Raw genomic sequence first — 11,894 nt, 5'->3', positions numbered from 1 at the left:
CCTTAAAATATTTTATTTTTTTGGTGCGGAGCTCTGTAGTTTGACTTTGTAATTACAGTGTGGATTTAAACGGGGATTAGGGAAATGCTGAGGTATTGGGATACCAACAGTATGATGTGTTCCAGAGATTAGCTGATTACATAAAGGCAACAGCGCACGAGTGCAGCACAACACTTTCATACGTGTCCATTTAACGAGCGTGGTGACTAAGACGACCTCCTCGGCACTGACGAGTCGCACTAACCGCAGAAGAGTTTCAAGTTGTGTGGACCAATTAAAATTATGTACAGAGACACACATTTTATTTTCATTTTAAAACAATAACAATAAATTCAAGACTCACAAACTCGGGTTGTTTACAGGTTCAGTAACAGACCTCTGAAAACAGGACAGCATGAGTGAAGGAAGGAAAACATAAAAGCAAAAATAAAGGAGAACAGATCTAGTTTAATCACATTCTAAAGCACAAACAGCATCAAGAGTACAGCAGCGTGGTTCAGTCAGAGAGCATTTTGGTGGAGACTTGAGTGCAGACGTGTGAACGGAGGTGCTATTAAATAATGGGCTATTACAACACTGCAGATGAAGGGAGTTTAACAAAGTAGGTTTTCAGTGGAAGCTTTTGAAAGAGGCGATCAGTTCAGTTTGACTATCTGTTTAAGGTATGAACTTCAGTCAAGAAAACCGGGGGGATAACTACTAAAAAAAATAATATTAATAATCACATGATGTTTTATTAACACACGTGTCAGACAGTCATCTGAACTGATCCTGTGAGAACAGAGGTCTGTGAGTAAACATGTACATCCCCTTAAGGGTAGTTTAAAGGAGGAAGAAAAATACTTAAAGCATAACCATTCTGGCTCGTGTTTTTTTTTTTAAAAAAAGGTCATGATTTTCCACCTGCTGCGTTTAGTGTGCTGGTGCTTTACACTTCAAAATAAGTTCTCCTATTTAGAGGTCATGTCATACAAACGGCTTACAAATGCTACCTAAGCAGTGTAGCTCAACATTTACAGCCCCGTTTCACTGTGAGCACCATTATTACAATGGTGTAAAGAAGAAAACATCAAAATATCGATGCGCTTGTGGAATATTATGCCCTCATGACATAAGGCATTATCGGACATGGTAATGTCACATCTACACTTTCTAAGCAGCCCACGTATAAGTGTACAGTGTGATCCCATAGTTTGCTTTCCATTTGCTTCCTTTCCCATTGCAGCCCATCACCACAAAAAGACAAACAAATCACTAGCTACACACATCCATTCATGAATAAAATAGCCTTATCTGTATATAGATAAAAAGTTCACAATCCCCAGAGATTGAAATATTTTATAAAGGTCCACCATGTGAGTGCACCACTAATTAATTAACATTGATGCAGCGGACCAAAGGTTGTTACACTATTATAACTTGTTAATCATGAAAACAATCCTCAGAGAGAACCAGCAACCTTCTTTACCACTACACACCACACATTTGTCAGGGGCCACAAGAAAACCCCACAGTTGGTATCCAAGGATTCATAATAAGATTTCAGGCAGCGTCGTCTTTAGCTGAAAATGTGTAACGTGTGGTTCAGTTGTTAGCAGCGTCCGCCTGTCGAGGCCAGTTCTCCTCGTCGATGCCCGAGTCGTATTCCTCTTCTGCCGACTCCTTGGTTGGAGCTCTAGAAAATTACAATGAAGACTCCACGTCAGGTTTTAAAAAACACAGCAAGTAATACGGGATCCGTGCTTAGCTTCCGGTATCTGATCTACAACATGACAACGTGCATGTAACTGATCTGAGAGCTGAGAGATACTGACCTCATATATACGGGTAGGGATTTTCCGTGGACAACTTCTTTGTTCAGCTCGACAGCTATGATGTCAGAGTGTGGCACCTCAAACATGGGCTCAAGGAGCAGCTTTTCCTAGAGACAGAGATAAAGGTGCAGTGTGTAACATTTAGGAGGGTTTAAAAAAGCATGCAACTGCTTTTGTAGCCTTACAACAATAACTTTGAATATATACGTTAACACTTTATAATTACACAGTATAAAGTACACACTAAAAGCTTTAGTTAAGCGTGAATAAATATTGAATTCATCATTTATAATGCATGAATACTCATTAGTATGTAGTTTATAAACACAGTTACAAATGTTTTACTCATCCCATCAGCTGAGGAACAGTGTCCAAATAGCTGCTGTACTCAAGCAGCCAATCAGCATCCATCTCGACTTACAAGGGACCACTCTCTCACCTCTCTCTGTGTCCAGCATTCACTCAGTACACGCCAACACTTTAGCACATGAGGAAAACATTTATTCATGCTTAACTAATGCTAATAGTGTGTACTTATTATAGTGTTACAGAATGTACTTTTGATTATGACCATCTTAACTGATACTATTTCTGGTATGTGAAGGCCATCATAGTTCCTTGACATACATCGGGAAAGGGAGGTGTGAGCAGTCTCACCATTAGATTCTCCTCTGTTTCTATGAGATTTGTCAACAAATACGCACTACTCACAAAAAGTTAGGGGTGTTTGGCTTTTCGATTCAATTTCAGAATGCACCTAAAACGCACTATAACCTTTGCAGGTGAACTTAAGTTAACCTTCTCTAAACGTTTGAATGCACACGTCCAATTGTTCACCGTTTCAATTTCTAATTGAATAACATGCTGTTCTCTAACAAGGTGATTTAACGGTCTACAAGTTCTGGTTCAATGACAATTTGTATTCAAACAGTCCTCTTCATCGAAATTTTGACATCATGAGACCAAGACAACACTTGGACAAAACAAATGGATCGAGTTGTTGAGACATTGAGATTTTCTGTTGTGGTATTGCCACAACTGTTAGCTCTTGTTTGAGATTACGAAATTAGCATTGCATCCTTTTACTTAAATGCCCTGCTTTAATGGTAGAATATCACTGCAGCATGAACTCATAGGGATATTCTAGTTGAATAATCCTGATTTTTTTGTGAGTAGTGCATGTATTCATTTCTGTCTCTGGATGTCACCAATTCTTAAACACCGACAGTGATATTAAATGAAATATTTAAGGTCACATAGAGTGGTCCTGTTGCACATAAATGTTAGTTATGGAGGTCTACTTACATATATTAACTTGTTTTTATGGTCAAAAACCTTCTAGTTGCTGTAACCTAGCCGATATAAATCCTCTTTTCTGACAGTGGTTTTCTGCTGCGAGATTTCAGAGTGAACTTTCACCCCCAGAAGACAGAGTCTTGTGATTGGCCAGTACTATCCAGCACATCCGTTCTCAGAAGCGCAGCGCCCCCCTCTGGAACGGCGGATGCACTGCTCCTCATTATCAAAACATTGTTTTAACAGTGTTTAAAAATAGCTTCGTCACGACTCCCCGCCGCAGTCCCTTTTATGACTTTAAACCGGAGTCAGACCCAGAGTCAGAAGACACTGTTGCTCGTGAAACACCTCCACAACGGACGTTATTCTTCCTCTGCGGTTCAATGTACATAACCGGATGTGCCCGGACTACCGCCCGGAGCAGGACGATCGGTTGTTCAGGAGAACCGCTGCTTACGTAACTATTACGGGATTTTCAGTGATCTCGTTGAGCCCCGAGATTACAATAAAACACGAAGTTCTCAGTAATGGCTGAACTGTTTGTTTCGAACCATCAGGGCTTCATAAACAAGGTAATGACGCAGATACACACCAAAAAAAACAGCGATAATAGGAACTTCCGGTCTAGTTCCGCTTTAAGTTTGATGTTCTTGGCGGTTCTACATACCATGATGGATCGGAGCCCACGTGCTCCCGTTTTTCTCTCCAGAGCCATTCTGGCGATGGCTGTCAAAGCACCCTGGGTCACATTGAGATCGCACTGAAAAAATTAAACAAGCCAGTTGTTTAGCTCCAAACAAAAAGACACACGTTAATAATCAAGTTATTTGCTTGTAGGTCTAATAAAAGGATTGCACACACAGAGCAGTTAATGTGCCTGAATTCAACCTCTATGTCAGAGTCCTTACTTTGTCCATGCTGAAAAGCGCCTGGTACTGGGGCACCACAGCATTGCGTGGTTCAGTCAGGATCCTCACTAACGTCTCCTCGTCCAGGCTGTGCAGAGGAACGACGACAGGAAGACGGCCAACAAACTCTGGGATCATTCCAAACTCGATCAGGTCCCGAGCCTCGACGTGCTTCAGCAATCTGTCTTTCTCCATGATCTCTGCCACCGTGTCTGTCTCGCCACTGGAGTTGGCCAAGTCCGCTGCTGCTGCCGCACGGCGCCCTTTGCCCATGTTCGAAGGAGTTCCAAATCCCAAATACTGAAAAGGGGACGGTAATTATTACAAACGGGAATCCTGGTTGAACATCTGTTGACAAATCGTGTCGAGAATATTAAATTCACCTTTTCATTTTTTCTTCTGCTGATTATTCTGTCAAGTCCATTGAAGGCACCTGATGCGACAAACAAAATGTTCGTTGTGTCGACCTGCACAGTTTCTCCTCTCAGTTTCCTGGAGTTTTTCTCGGGTACATTGACAACTGTTCCCTCCAAGAGTTTAAGCAAACCCTGAGATAAGAAAAATAACAATGTATAGAACAAGCAGAAACACAACAGACAAATCAACAAATTGTATTTATATTTTATTCAGTGTAACTGGTTGAATTCTGACCTGCTGGACTCCTTCTCCTCCCACATCTCTGAGCTGATGGATACCAGGTACACTGCCAATCTTATCAACCTCATCCAGAAACACAATACCTGCACATAAATGAAAAGTAGTAAGTCATAATGGATTACGTTTGACTTGTACCCTGACTACAGACAGCTCATCACTGATTAACCTTCAAGATTCAAAGTAGAAAACCTCTAAACATGTGGAAGAAAAGTGCACTTTTATCTCTTTGACCTCAATTTGACCCATGTTTTTTTTTTTAACCTTTATCTGTGTCTGTCATCTTTCTGCTTATGTTTTCAACCACAACTCATGAAAAAAACAGAAAGTGAAAAACATATTGTCGTTGATGAAGTGTAACCGATGCAAAAGTTTATATTGGTATACAACATAGAGAGCATAAGAGTGTAGGAAGATTTTTGTTTTGCTTTTTTGTGCCGACTATAGAACAACAAGGTATTATTTAAACATGAGACACTGTTGGGCTGTTAATTTCAGTGTGTCTGCTCACCTTGCTGTGCTTTCTCCACAGAGTAATTGGCATCTTGCAGCAGTTTAGCAATCACTGACTCGATGTCTTCTCCCACATATCCGGCTTGAGTAAGTGTGGTGCAATCACAAATTGCAAAGGGAACATCCAGACAACGTGCCAGTGTCTGTGCCAGCAATGTTTTACCTGAGTGATATCAGAGGAATAACAATCCATTTTATTTTTTGACAAAGCAGACTGGCATTTACAAATAAACCACATGATGATAATAATAATAATAATGATGATGATGTAGTAAGTGCCACTTTGCACTCTTCACAATTCAAGACATTGTTGACACTAACCTGAGCCAGTTGGGCCAAGAAGTATGATGTTGCTCTTCTCCAGTTTAATTTCAGTGTTTGTAGAGTCCAGGACCTCGCCGCCCCTCTTCTCCTGAGGCGTCTGCTGGCTGGCCTGCTGCTGCATGGACACACCCAGAGCATTTCCATGAGGACTGATGCCTGCAATTTGCAGCAGCTCTGCAACAACACATCAAGCCACAGGGTTAACGTCGACACCGGAAAGTGAAAGGAAAAACGACTAGGAACGTACAAAGCCACGGGAAAGGAAACAAAAAGAAAGATTTGAAAATGAAAATGAAAAACTTGCTGCTACAATTTAAACATACCATTCACTGACGGTGTGTTAGTGTCAGTCTGTGTTTAGTATCAACAGTTTCCATGTACAGGCTAAAAATAGCAAAGTGAACAGAAATGAATGTAGGTCACTGGGCTACCATATCTTATTGTTTGGTCAAACATTTATAGTTTTCGTTTTATTACTGCAACAGATTCCGTAACTCATCTGTGTGCATGTGGTAAATGAGAAGTCTAACACTCACAAGTCTATATATATATCATCTGGGGGGGGGGGGGGGTCACTGAGGTCTGTAGAGTTTGGCATTTGTGCAACTCGTGAAAATAAAAACGTGCTGAGCGAGTGTTAAAGACTTCTACAGTCGACACTGGCAGAGATATCGGTGACACTACGGGCGATTTGTCACTTACTTGTGAATCTGTATTCATTCTCTCGTCTTCTCATCTCTATCTCTACAGGAAGAGGATGAAAGTACTCAAATAAATATTATCATTAATCACTGCCATGATTACATTTTCAATGCAATGCTGCAAAAAAATGTTTACACATTCATTTGGTATGGAAATGATTGAACAAATGCCAAAGAATACAGGTTATAATTCATGATTGATTAGAACTGATTGGAACTGAAGACTGATTATGACCACAGCTGCAACAGGTCTGACTGTAACTTGTGTTGATTTTAACTTTGTTAACTGTTAAAAATAAAAATTACATTTTAATGCTTTTTTTTCTTATGTCACTTTTGCAATGCGTCATGGTGCCTTTCATATGTTTATGTTAATCAGGGGTAAGGGTGAGTCATCTTTCAACTGGAAGGTTGCGAGTTAGATTCCGGCTCGATTAGACTACATGCCAATCTGTCATTGGTCAATACAGGCAGGATTGTGAGTGGGTATGAATGATGTGAGTGAATGGGTGAAAAACTGCAGTTTAAAGCAGCTTTGAGCGGTCAGCGAGTGTATAAATGCGCTATACAAATACAGGCCATTTACCTTTTCTCACTAGCTTCCCTTTTGAAATGTGATTTACAAATAAATGTACCTTCCTTTCCTTATTGTTACAACTGCACATGTATTTGATTTAGTGTTTACACGTCAAATTAACTTTAATATCAGTTGTAATCTTGCATGTTGTTAATGTTCCTACATGAAATTCACATCAGTTTTGTGCCGCCTGTTCACTTCCTAGTTTTCTAATTTTTTCCCATCAGACTGCAACAATGTTTGGTGTACAGATATTATATAAACAGTGGATTTACTAGTTGAACTGATCCATGGAAGAAAAATCAATATGTACACAATTTGCACAGGTACATGAAATACACTTTAAAACCAAAGACAAATTTGCAGAATCACTTCTACAAATAAGGATAATACTGACCCCGAGGTGTAAGAGAGGGCTGTTTTTCCACCTCAACCTGCTGACGACTCCCAGCAGGAATGTTGTTGTAGATGCGCTTGTAATGATTGTATACTGCAACAGCTAACACCTTTTTTGCATAGGATTGACCAACAACGTACTTGTCAAGATAAGCATATATCTGGAGGGGAGAAGAGACATTTTTAATTTCGAACTGAAAACTATAATAAAATCAGAACATGTCACAATTCATTGAAAGTCATTTCAAAGCTCATTATAGCAACTTTAGTTAATGCTTACCTTCTTAGGGGGAGGAGGAGGTTTCTGTGCAAATGCCAGTTTCACTGCCTCTGCAGCAGACTCTGGCTCTTTGTTTAACCCCTTCTTTGAGTCCGTTTCAGACAGAACCACGAAAAAGTGATGGCATTTCTCACATTTTACAAATCGTGTTGATGCTATAAAAGAGCGACAAACAATAGTCAGTGATATAATAATGAACAGACTTGTTAATAGAAACATTTGAGGCTTTGAAAGACAGCTCAGCTAATCGATAAACGAACGATTCACTTCAAACTGAAAGCATCAAGAAGCTAATCAATATTTTTCCATAATGGCAACAATGCCACCTCATGAAGTATACCAGTTTTATTTTATTTTTTTTAAAGCATGTTGAGACATTACATTCTTACATAAAACGTTTTCATTCATATGAATAAACTGCCAACCATTTCTCTCTTTTACATGTTGCTGCTTTAGTGAATGATGATAGATTTCTGCCTTTCACAGCAGGCATTAAAGCAAATAACAATAAAGCAGTCTGGTGAGGGTTGACTATATATCCAGCCACTGCTCGTGCTGTGCAATTAGCATTATTTATTTATTTGGCTGTTTTTCGATAACTGGGGTGTAGTGGCAATGTACTCTTTAGAATAACTGTCCAGAGGAACAAAGTGGCATGGTGGGAGTCAAAACAGCGGCAATTTCTGCTATAATGTAATTTATATAAACAATATATATCCTCAAAGTAAGTCATTCCAAAATGATGGTTATAACAGGTGTCTTCTTTAAAGACACCTGTCAGAGGTTACTGTTTTTTTTGCTACTTCTTGCTTCCTTTTGGGTGACATCTTTCCTCCTTCCAATTCTGCTCTAATTAGGTATACTCAACACCAATGACAGAGACACAGGGCAAATTGTAAAGAATTGCCTAAAACAATACACAGACATAAATTGTGCCAAATTAAAAAATACAATTGATTTCTGAGGTCACAGTGACATTGAACCCCAAATGCTAACCAAGCCCAGGTGAATGTGTAGCCAATATGAAAGGATTCCCTCTTACAGCAATTAATTTACAAGAATGGGATTGTTGGAAGTACAGACAAAAAATATGACCCTCTGGTCACATCTGCAGCTGGTGGGGAGGCATACATACATTAGCTCCTACACATTCTTTATCCATTTAATATTAACGCTATGGTAAATACAGTAGGCCTGAGGAGTCAGGTCATACTGATCTTATATTGGGCCTCTGAATAAACACTCTGCCTGCAGGTCTCAGTGGGGCTGCTTCTGATGCAGGATCTGAGCTCCACTGACAGGAAAGGGAATACATGCAAAGAAAAGTCTTGCTATCAGAGCACTTCTCCCTCTCTAGAATCCACTGGATGTGAATAATTAAATCCCAATAGTTTTCTGACTGAACATTGTTGACCTCACACAAGTGTGTGTGACACTTCAGCGCTAAAAAAATAGAACAACACATTTTTACATTCGATTTCAATAATTAAACCAACTTTCACATCAACTCCTCTGGTCTAGACGGGCATGAATGAAATTCCTGTAATTCACAAATGAACGGCACACAATTAACTACCTCTTAACCTACAAGGATTCCTTTGTGTCAAGATGGCAGCAGCTTCTAACTAACAATGCTGCAAGGTTTGCAACACAAAGAAGAAAATACAATGAAAATCTATGTTTTTCCTTCATTCCTTTAACATGAAAAACTGCCAGAAAAGTGTTTAAGATATTTGCAGAACATAGACATTTTAGTCCACATGCAGGGTTTGTGTCAACATAATTCGGCTTAATGCCGAAATGAAAACAGTTTTCTATTATCACTCATATTGTTGCTTATAACCCAAAAATGTGAACCAGCAGTGATACCAATGCTGGTTGTTTCTCGCTAAACCTCCCCTATAACCTCTCATCTCCCTGTTCTCTGACTTGTTTTTGTTTGTTCAACAAATAATTTTTACCACCACCATCTCAACTAAAATACACTTTTATGTATCAGAATGTAAAAAAAAAACCAACAACATGATATTAACACTCCTCTTAATATTACAGGATTTACATATAATTTTAACCTAAAAAATAAGGTAATGTAAATGGTTCTCTGACATTTAAAAGCTTACTTACAGACAAAGGTCTCTACATGTGTGCATGGATCTCCACATTTGGGGCAGCGCAGCTGGCTTCCCCCCTTGCCTGATCCTCCCGAGCCAGAAAGTCTCTTCCCCTCATTGACGCTTTTCTGTGTAAACATGATTGTGTCAGCATATATTCAATTAGTTAAATAACATCACCTCCATGTACAAACTGGTGTGGTGCTGTACAGTGGAGGAAAAGCCACATAATTATGCTAATCTAAGAAGGTTACCTTTCCACCGTCACTTCCACTGTCCTTTGGTGTACCATCTTTCGAGGCATAGCAGGCTGCAGTGTTTGAAAACGTCCTCACCCGCACCCGGGTAGGTAAAGGAGTTTCCCAAGACCCCTGACGACTCAGAGAAAAGAACTGAATCCGGGAGCAGGACAATCCTGAAACAACAGCAACATCCTTTAGAATTTCTAACACTAGTCTGTAAAAACAATGCAGTGTATTGAGTTGGTTCTTTCACTCTTTCTATCAAATCAATAAAACCAAACTAAGTTTTGGATCCAGCTTTTCCTCAGTGACATTTAACATAATGAGCTTTGGATTGTTGGTCAAACACGTTGATCACATGTTAAGGCATGAGCTTGAGCTTTGACAAACTGTTGAGACCATAAAGACATTTTCTTTATCTTCATAGTCATTCAAGCGACACAATTTGATATTAAAGTTTACTTGTCTGTGCACTTTGTAAACAGGCGACAATTTGGTGGAATTAATGATTGCCTCTATTGTGATGTTAATGTAAACATGTATAATTACTCTAAATTGTTATTGTTATAACTTCTCAACTCCATGAAATACTCTGTAATTTGTCATCAGTTGCTTAGCCCTCCCTTCTTGACTGTTGAAAGAGAAATGTCAACCTTCTGTTGTAGTTGTATTGTAAACAGTGATCTAGGTTAGCTGGAGACCGACTTCAAAATGGGATCAAACAAAACAATGTCATGCAGCTCTAGCAGGGTGTATACTTTCGGTTTCTTACCTCTGTGAGCTGTTAGCAACAACTTAGCAGCCGAAGTGCATGGGCAGGACATATTTCTTCTTTTAGCTCAAAACCCTGAAAAATGAACTTAATATTAATATAGTACAAACACAAGAGAGGAGTTGGCTAAATGACCCGGTGGCTCCTTCCCAGCACTGATAGCGGGGAGGGCTGGACATTTCATAACTTCTACGTCACTGTTAGCATTAGCAAGTTAGGTCATGAAACAAAAAATTGGCCAAATCAGCAACAATCATCGTATATCAAATTTATTTAGATCACCGCACGTGTACTAACGAAACAAGTCATTCAGAATGGCCCCAGTTTTTAACTAACGCTAATGAGAAACTGTCAGATAAACAACGCAGCTCTCTAGCTAGGTTAAATAAACAGGTGACTGTTGGCTACCTAAGCTAGGCCCAGACCAGCGCTGACAAAACAGTAGCTCATGGAAGTGGCAAACGACCCCAGTAGGACAGACGTCAACTACCGTCCAGCGGTTGAGCCGCGTGGCTAGGATTGTTTATTTGTAGCATTGTAAATGAAAAATGTTAAGGCATCAATGTGTCATTGACAAGCTAGGTTTACTCACAAGGCACGATGAAACCGTTCGGGTCTTGAAACAGCCCCCTTCAGAAAAACGAATGTGCTAAGTCACTGCCGCTCCGATGTGTTGTTTGAGTTTTTACAGGTCAGTCCGTCATTCTCCTGTCGCCGTACCTACTTTTTACAGACTGGTACACAATGTCTTCTTTGGGTTGTTGTTTCCCAAGTGGGACACGCGGCCATACGGTGTATAGACGCGACCCACAGTGATGTAACGCCAAATGCTCGCGGTTGCAAACTAGGTCGTTTCCACGGCTAACCCAGATAGCATCCGCTACGGGTCGTACGGGATAGCTCATTGGTTCAACAACATGGAGGCTGACTACGCAAAATCACAACCATCCAGACTTTTGGAGATCTATTAATTGACAAGAGGAGGGGACTGCTGGTGCTCTTTAAAGTCTACACTACTCCTACTACGACCACTACTAATACCAAATAATGATAATAATAACACTGTACAGCATTTTAGACTCAAGTTTAGACCTGTTTTAATTCAATTTAATTTTCATTCATATCCTTTACGTATATTGCGGTAATTGTACTTTTTTAATAATTGAAGAAAATAAACGTATACTTGTAAATAATGGTTATGTATTTATTTTTTATTATTGTACTATAATTAGCAAACGTGTTTCTTTTGAGATGTATGTCCTTGACCTTTTTGTACTCTTTAAAAATGTAATCACTGAAGTGGCAC

At 39.6% G+C, this 11,894-nt stretch overlaps 1 protein-coding gene across 2 annotated transcripts; it reads right to left on the bottom strand.

The window, feature by feature from the left end:
• Window positions 1–316: 316 nt before the first annotated feature.
• clpxb (caseinolytic mitochondrial matrix peptidase chaperone subunit Xb) lies at window positions 317–11,492 on the bottom strand. Of its 2 annotated transcripts, XM_083893206.1 has the most exons (15): window positions 11,181–11,492; window positions 10,589–10,663; window positions 9,829–9,989; window positions 9,588–9,702; window positions 7,464–7,618; window positions 7,185–7,344; window positions 6,212–6,253; window positions 5,507–5,683; window positions 5,184–5,348; window positions 4,670–4,758; window positions 4,402–4,566; window positions 4,019–4,318; window positions 3,778–3,870; window positions 1,815–1,921; window positions 317–1,675 (listed from the first exon to the last, which is right to left on the bottom strand). In XM_083893206.1, exons 2-15 carry the CDS (start codon window positions 10,638–10,640, stop codon window positions 1,585–1,587), a joined length of 1,872 nt encoding a protein of 623 aa, XP_083749332.1. In that variant the 5' UTR covers window positions 10,641–10,663; window positions 11,181–11,492; the 3' UTR covers window positions 317–1,584. The 2 variants fall into 2 exon arrangements, with proteins under 2 accessions (XP_083749332.1, XP_083749333.1); XM_083893207.1 differs by lacking the exon at window positions 6,212–6,253.
• Window positions 11,493–11,894: the final 402 nt, after the last annotated feature.

This window comes from Microchirus variegatus (assembly GCF_963457635.1).
Source record: "Microchirus variegatus genome assembly, chromosome: 8".
Taxonomy (NCBI): Eukaryota; Metazoa; Chordata; class Actinopteri; order Pleuronectiformes; family Soleidae; genus Microchirus; species Microchirus variegatus.
The sequence above is the reverse complement of the archived record's forward strand: the minus strand, read 5'-3'. Positions and strand labels throughout refer to the sequence as shown.

What these genes read in the sequence shown, in the direction of transcription:
- clpxb (XM_083893206.1), bottom strand. Translation starts at nt 10,640, where the DNA reads ATGTCCTGCCCATGCACTTCGGCTGCTAAGTTGTTGCTAACAGCTCAC. An exon ending in GTGGAAGTGACGGTGGAAAG is followed by an intron (nt 9,703 to 9,828) that starts GTAACCTTCTTA and finishes ATGTTTACACAG; the next exon opens with AAAAGCGTCAATGAGGGGAA. An exon ending in TCCCTACCCGTATATATGAG is followed by an intron (nt 1,676 to 1,814) that starts GTCAGTATCTCT and finishes GTAATTTTCTAG; the next exon opens with AGCTCCAACCAAGGAGTCGG.